This window comes from Dendroctonus ponderosae, unplaced genomic scaffold (assembly GCF_020466585.1).
Source record: "Dendroctonus ponderosae isolate FM_Combo_2020 unplaced genomic scaffold, Dpon_F_20191213v2 Dpon_F_20191213_10, whole genome shotgun sequence".
Taxonomy (NCBI): Eukaryota; Metazoa; Arthropoda; class Insecta; order Coleoptera; family Curculionidae; genus Dendroctonus; species Dendroctonus ponderosae.
Genome location: NW_026017111.1, coordinates 2,418,970 through 2,426,681, shown reverse-complemented (window position 1 = coordinate 2,426,681; position 7,712 = coordinate 2,418,970). Strand labels below are relative to the sequence as shown.

At 35.6% G+C, this 7,712-nt stretch overlaps 1 protein-coding gene across 1 annotated transcript; it reads right to left on the bottom strand.

Annotated features, from left to right (window-relative positions):
- Positions 1–2,298: 2,298 nt before the first annotated feature.
- Positions 2,299–6,340, bottom strand: LOC125502804 (the record flags this gene model as incomplete). Its single annotated transcript, XM_048662116.1, is given in 3 exon segments — positions 2,299–2,551; positions 2,610–2,779; positions 6,236–6,340. Coding segments are annotated over 3 exon segments (371 nt in total), but the record flags the coding sequence as incomplete, so codon positions are not given.
- Between the last annotated feature and the right edge of the window lie 1,372 nt (positions 6,341–7,712).

Genomic DNA, 7,712 nt, shown 5'->3' with positions numbered 1-7,712 from the left:
GTGAGTTTTGAGAGATATTCAAAGTGAAACTTGCAATGACTTTTGCGCCAAACTTTGCCCGCCGTTATTTAAAAACTTTTGGCGTCGAAACCAGTTGTTATAAAAAGACGTTTTTTATGCTCATAAGTAGAGAAAGCTTCACTTTATAACTCTTTAAAACTTGGTTTTATACGAGTGGTGCGCTGATTTTTCACAATTCAGCAAAGTGAGACTTGCAATGCGCTTGCGGCTAAATTTATCCCCGTGTTTCAAAAATTTGTTCCATCGAAACGAGTTGATATAAAAAGGCGGTTTTTTCAGGCAAAAATAGAGCAAACTTCACTTTATGTTCCCTCAAAAGTTGGTTCCATTCGAGTTTGACGTTGATCTTTGAAAATTATTCAAACTGAGACTTTTGCGACCAAAATTACCCTCGATTCATCAAAACTTTATTACATCGAAACTACTTGATGTGGAAAAGCGGTTTTTACGGTCGTAAACAGAGCGAACTTCGCTGCATCTTCTTGTAAGGTTTAGCTTCATATGAGTGTTGCGCTCATTTTCGCGAATTATGCAAGCAATGACTTTTACGGCTCAATTTGCCCGTCGGCATTCAAAAATTTATTACGGCGAAACGCTTTGATATGGAATGGAGTTTTTCCCGAGGGAACATAGAGGAAACTTTACTTGATGTTTTCTCTAAATCCTGGTTTATTCGGGTTTTGTGCTGGTTTTTGAGAATGGTTCACAGTAAGCAGTAACTTTTGCGTCGCAATTTCCCGACGCTATTCAAAAATGTATAACGTCGAAACCAGATGATATGGAAAAACGGTTTTTCTAGCCCAAAATAGTGCAAACTTCACTTTATGTGCTCGTTAAGTTGGTTTCCATTCGAGTTTTATGCAAATTTTTGACAAATATTCAAAACAAAACCAGAAAAAATTAAATTAACTGTTGCTACTTACCACACGAGAAGAAGTCAATATCAGCAAACACCGCATGGATTAAGGTGCTTACCGCAAACGCCAGCCAAAATATATCCTTCACAATCATATTGAAAATAATAATACTGAAGAAATTTGAAAAATCAGCCTATTTATCCAGTTATCTTTACTTAACCATAAGTAATCTGAGCAGTGATTTTGTTGAGTGATTGGCAGTCTGGAGAGTCTATTCGTAATAGGAATTGCATTGACGCAAATCACACACAAATGCGATGTAATTTAATATTCAACAATTATTTCGTATTTTTATTTTTCCTTCTTCTTTTACCCACTTTAATCGGCAAGCGTTAAAACCATGGTTCTTCAAGTTTACTTGTATTCGGAAAGCCAAATGTACATTTTAGGAGTCAAAATAGTGCAAACTGTTCCTGACTGGCGAATGCTGATTACATACAAACAAATGTTGCAATATTCTGCGTATTATATAAATATGAATGATGTAAAGGTCCACAAAACGTCGAAGAATTCAAAATATTTGAAGTGCCAAGATTTGAGATTTGCGATTAAACCAGTTTGATGTTTGCCTTTGCCTTGATAAAGCCGCCTTGCATGTTGCCGGAACAATATTCTGCGTTGGCCAAAAACAAAATGCCAAAAATCATTACATAATACTAAACAACTTTATAAAATTCTTAAACTTTTGATACTTAATAAGCATTTTTCACTAATCGCGTTTGTGCTAAAATTTCGCATTTTCTGCGGTCATTTGTTATGTTTTTGCAGCTGATGAAATGAAAATGACAAAACTTTATCTACGTGCACTTTGCAGTTCACATAAGGGTCCTATTTTTAGAATTTGCCCCATCATGCACAGGAAAATAATAAAACACTTAGACGCATTAAAATAGATCAGCGGTAAAAAACACGCAACCGATATGGGAAAATGTGTTAATTATGTTATATAAAAGGTTCAGCCATTTGGAGCTTGGAGTTTCGAACTTTGAAGGCATTTTTGATTATAAAAGTTTTGTGTTTTAATTGGGAAAATGTCGTTTTATTTAGGGGAATTTCCAAGAAATGCTGTTATTACCTCTAAGACTTTTCCAATGTGTTTGTGAACGAAATTATTTGGTGGTTTTTGCAACTGAATTTGTCTTTTTGATTCAGAAGCTTAATAAGTGTGCTTCTGACTCTCTCTTTTGAACTATTCCTCAGAGGTTCGGGTAAAAAATGTGCCCAGAAAACCGGAAAATCTCCTTAGGGGAGTCTCCATCACATTGAGAAACAGTTAATGAGTTCAGGATTTATAAACTAAATTTTGTTGCCAATCAAAAATTGGATCATTTGATGGAAGGTCGGAAACGATACCAAGTAATAAAAAACATCGTCTATATTAAAGGCTCCATAAGTTAACAACATCCGAACACTAGACAAACACAAACAAAGATTCATATATAAATATTAGGTGTGATTGACGTGTTTTATTCAACATCACAAACGAAGTATAACTTCACATAGTTAGATCGGATTGATCAGTTGGTGATGGTGGTGTCCATTTCGATGCAGAATCCCACGCTGGAGGTTCCGCCATTCAAGTAGCTGGACTCGATTCGCATTATTGAGGGAAGCTGAAAGCACCGGAAACATTACGGACGAATAAACGGAAAATTATGGACACAATCTTACCTGAACCAACCTGGAGGAGACGTTAAAATGCAGATCGAACTCTGGATACTCCAGTCTGGTTGTGATCGGGCAACCGAAAACGCATGGATTGTTCACAGTCACATTTTGCTCAAAGTAGGCCCCATATTGAAGAATGCCCAGAGAAATTGGGGCGTTATCAACTTCCGGGTCTGGAAACAAAAATTACTCCTAGAGCAAACAGGGTTTAACGTAGATATATACTAACTACTCCAGATAATGAGAGTGGCAATGTTTAAAAATAAAGATCACGCAAAAAATACATGTTTTAAATGTAATGTTAATCAGCGAGATTAACCACCTTATTATGGTACCGGCGAACAGCATAACGAGTTTAAACCAGTCAAATTAGGTCGATTATTAATTGAAGATTAAGCCAGCTTCAACATCAACCAACTTTTATGATTATTTTCTTCGTCGTTTTCATTTGGCTGCAAATCTATCGGGATTGTGATTGATTGCAATCTGGGAGTCAATAAACCCGAATAAAATACAAACTAAGGCAAAGAGTAACATAGTAAGCACGTGACGCTCTCAAGTACATCTTCAAGTTGTACTATTAGGAGATAACGTATCGAATCATGGTATCTAAGTGTGCAAGCCAGTTGCAAATTGATCTTTCTGTTACCGATAAAGACACAGTGGATTTAGCTGGTAAAATTCCATCTTTTCCACCCCCATTTCTCATGGTTCTTTGAATAATTTGCGTTCTGTCCGAACCTGCTCTAGATAAGTTAGAAAGTCGCCAAACTGGCCCTGAACTGAATGGAAACTGTTGCTGTTGTTCATTATTAGCTGGAAATGTAGACGATTAACGTATTTTACTGCAATTTTCAGGGTTATTCGAATGAAATAGTTTGCGTATGGTGTAGAAAGTGCAACTTCCTAGCTCGGATAGCTTAAAAGATATAAATTCTAGAAAATAACGTGCAATTTTATGGAAATGATCACTTGATAATGTACACATCACAATGCAAGCCGTAGAAAATCAGGGGAAAGTCTGATTTTTGCCAAGTTTTAACAGTTTCCGATAACAGAATAAGTTTCTTCTCTACACGCTAAAAATTTCACGCTTATAACTGGGTCGGTTTAGAAAGTACGAATTTTTGAAAGCGGGGCTGCAGTTTCAGGGAAAATTTACTTCTATCTTCATCACAAGCTGGAAAATTTAGATAAAGAACGATTTTAATGACATTTTCCGACTTAATGTATTTAAATGGGCGCCGTTGGAGCTAAAAAAATCCAGGTTTGTAGCTTTTTAACGCGAAAGATGCAATTTTTTAAAGTTAAACTGCAATTTTATATAAATGATCACTTGTACATCCCTGTATAGCAAGCCCTAGAAAATCAGGGCAAAGTCTGATTTTTGCCAAGTTTTAACCGTTTCTAAGACTAAGTTTCTTCTCTACACTCCAAAAATTTCACGCTTATAACTGGGTAGGTTTAGAAAGTACGAATTTTTTAAAGCCGGGCTGCGGTTTTAAGGAAAATTCACTTCTACCTTCCTCACAAGCGGGAAAATTTGGGAAAGGAACGATTTTAATGACATTTTCCGACTTAATAGATTTAAATGGGCCCCGCTGGTGCTAAATATCCAGATTTTTAGCTTTTTTAAGGCAAAAGATGCAATTTTTTTGAATTTAAACTGTAATTTTATATAAATGGTCACTTGTACATCCCTGTATAGCAAGCCCTAGAAAATCAGGTTTTAACAGTTTCTGATAACAGAATAAGTTTCTTCTCTACACGCTAAAAATTTCACGCTTATAACTCGGTCGGTTTAGAAAGTACGAATTTTTGAAAGCGGGGCTGCAGTTTCAGGGAAAATTTACTTCTACCTTCATCACAAGCTGGAAAATTTGGATAAAGAACGATTTTAATGACATTTTCCGACTTAATGGATTTAAATGGGCGCCGTTGGTGCTAAAAAAATCCAGGTTTGTAGCTTTTTAGCGCAAAAGATGCAATTTTTTTCAAATTAAACTGCAATTTTATATAAATGATCACTTTTACATCCATGTATTGCAAGCCGTAGAAAATCAGGGCAAAGTCTAATTTTTGCCAAGTTTTAACCGTTTCTAAGACTAAGTTTATTCTCTACACTTTTAAAATTTCGCGCTTATAACTGGGTCGGTTTAGAAAGTGCGAATTTTTGAAAGCGGGCCTGCAGTATCAGGGAAAATTCTACTTTTATAACTGGGTCGGTTTAGAAAGTACGAATTTTTGAAAGCCGGGCTGCGGTTGTAAGGAAAATTCACTTCTACCTACATCACGAGCGGGAAAATTTGGAAAAAGAACGATTTTAATGCCATTTTCCGACTTACGCTAAAAATCCCTAAAAAATTTTATATAAATGATCACTTGTACATCCATGTATTGCAAGCCGTAGAAAATCAGAGCAAAGTCTGATTTTTGCCAAGTTTTAACAATTTCTGATAACAGAATAAGTTTCTTCTCTACAGGCTAAAAATTTCACGCTTGTAACTGGGTCGGTTTAGAAAGTACGAATTTTTAAAAGCGGGGCTGCAGTTGCAAGTAAAATTACCTTCCTCCTACATCACAAGCGGGAAAATTTGGATAAAGAACGATTTTAATGATAATTTCAGCCTTAATAGATCGAAATGTGGCCCGTCGGTGCTAAAAAATTCAAGTTTGTAGCTCTTTAAAGATTCAATTTTTTTTGTTAAGTTAAACTGCAAGTTTGTGAAAATTATCCCTTGCACATTCATACATTCCAAGCGTAGAAAATCAGGACAAAGACTGACTTTAGAGAATTTTTGAACGATTCTAAAATTAAGTCACACTAAAAACCGGACTGCAGATGCAAAAAAATAACTTGTACATTCATCATAAGAAGAAAATTCAGAATTATGAACGATTTTGAAGAAATGTTGAGGTTCATTAGATTGAAATGGACGCCATCGACTATGAAAAATCCAAGTTTCCAGCTCTTGCAGCTTGGAAGATACAAATTTTTCAAAATACGACTGTACTTTTTTTCCAAAATTTTAAGTCCTTTCTGTATGGTCTACAAAGTTCACATTTCTTTCAATTTTCACTTACAGATGTACGAAAATCATCAGTTGGTTACAGTGGATTATTTTAAAACCTTTCGATAGGCGTTAAGAAACTCAATAGAAGATTGGTTGGTCGTTACGTTACGTAACCGATAACTCATACCAAAATAATGAAAATGCTTAACCCTTAAACTGTGCTGATATTGAAGTTTTTCATTGTTTATACGTGGTTTAAATTATTATCATGCCAAATACTGCAAGTTCAGAAAATGTTCTAATCGAACGTCGAGTGGGTACAGAGATTTCGGATTATCTTGGAGACGAAATTTAAATAAATTCCCGATGGACGCCACCAGGTCGCAACTTGTTTAGCGATAATCCTCAATTGTTGACAGCCACAATTCAGAACCACTTCGGTACGTAAATATGTTTGATTGTCTGCACTTGAGCTGATCAAACGCCCTTAAGATATCGTTTGTAAAACAGCTACATACAAATAAAGCTGTTATTTACCAGTCACTCGATCGCGCTTAAAGTCAAGTTAAGTTAAGGAAACCTAAAAAATCAACGCATTTTTCCTTGCTTACTTACTTATGTATTCCGGCTTGATTTGCACGTGGTAAGTTCTTCCGAACTGGAAGGTGCATGGAACTGCCGAGCAATCGTCTATCGTAACACTTTGAACAGGATCTCCTCCTAGAGAAACATTTTTTAAAAGATTATAACAGTTATATCATGTGTGATAAATAAGTTAATTTAATTTTCATTATTTATCAGGGTATGATAACCACTATGCTTGAGATATGGGGAAGCGTGGGTTTCGGGCGTGTTGTTTTCAGGCTAAACCCACCTGATGAGCGCTGAGAGGCCCGAAACTGGTCTGGGGGGTGTCTGAGATTTGCTGGAAAAACAACTGAAGAACCATTTCTTCAGCCTTCTTAGTCCGAAAATAGACGATAACGGAAAAAAAAAATGAAAACTAAAATGAACTTGGAAGACTTGATAAAGCAACACCATGAAGAAAACTTGACTAAACCCAACAGCAATGAGCATAGTGGAAAGAGAAAATCCGCAAAAACACTTTATGATCGAGTAAAAATCGAGTGAAACCTCACATCGTTTTTTACCTTGAAACTTGATAAAACATGGATTGATGATCGCTTCTAATCTGCAATAGATTAAAGTCAAATCAGTTAAGTGCCAAGATTTAATCGTCAAATACTATAAATTATTTCCAAACACGTTAAGATCGAATATTTGATGACGGACATTTTAGTAAGTTCAAGTATTCTGCTTACTAGTAAGCTGACCAATAGGCGCCGATGCGCTATTTTTGGACTACTTTGAAAATCTGAGCACGCACCACCTGCAAGTTTATTTATATCTTGAAATAATCGTATCTATTGTAAGTGACGTGATAAATTTAGCCAAGTTCTTAACGCAAAATCTTAAAAAATCGTTTATCGATGGCGTAAGGCAACAACAAGTGGTAAGTCGCTAGATAAATCAGTCGCAGGCAAAAATCGTTTTACTCACTCGACACAAGGACGAATCAAATTAAATTTAGAACCGATTGTTCTTTTCAGTCTGAAAAACTCGCCCATTATTTGCCACCGTTGTTTTTTGACCATGCAACTTGCGTAGATCGATATTATCTTTCACGTAAAAGATTTTTAAATACCGATGTAAGATTAAAACGCCAATAATCAAGTCCTCCAGCATGAGATGCATTGTGAATGGCATTCTTTCCCTGAAATGATTGATGTCTGAGTGAGCCAATATTTGTTGCAAAAACAATGAAAATCTCCAATTTTATCACAGCTTTTCTGAAATGCTAATAGTAAGTAAGTGTGTTTAACAAAAAGCTTTTGCAAATATTGCGCGAAACTGGCGGGTTTTTCGCCTTAAAATAACAAAAAAAAACGCACAAAAAGGATATTTGTTTCCAAGTAAAATTCATGTTCTCACAGTCTTAAAAGTCCAAGTAGGTGAAATGATATTTTTGACGCATTTCTCGCTATTTTTTACATTTCTTTAGCTTTTCATTTTTAATTATTCATTCCTTCTC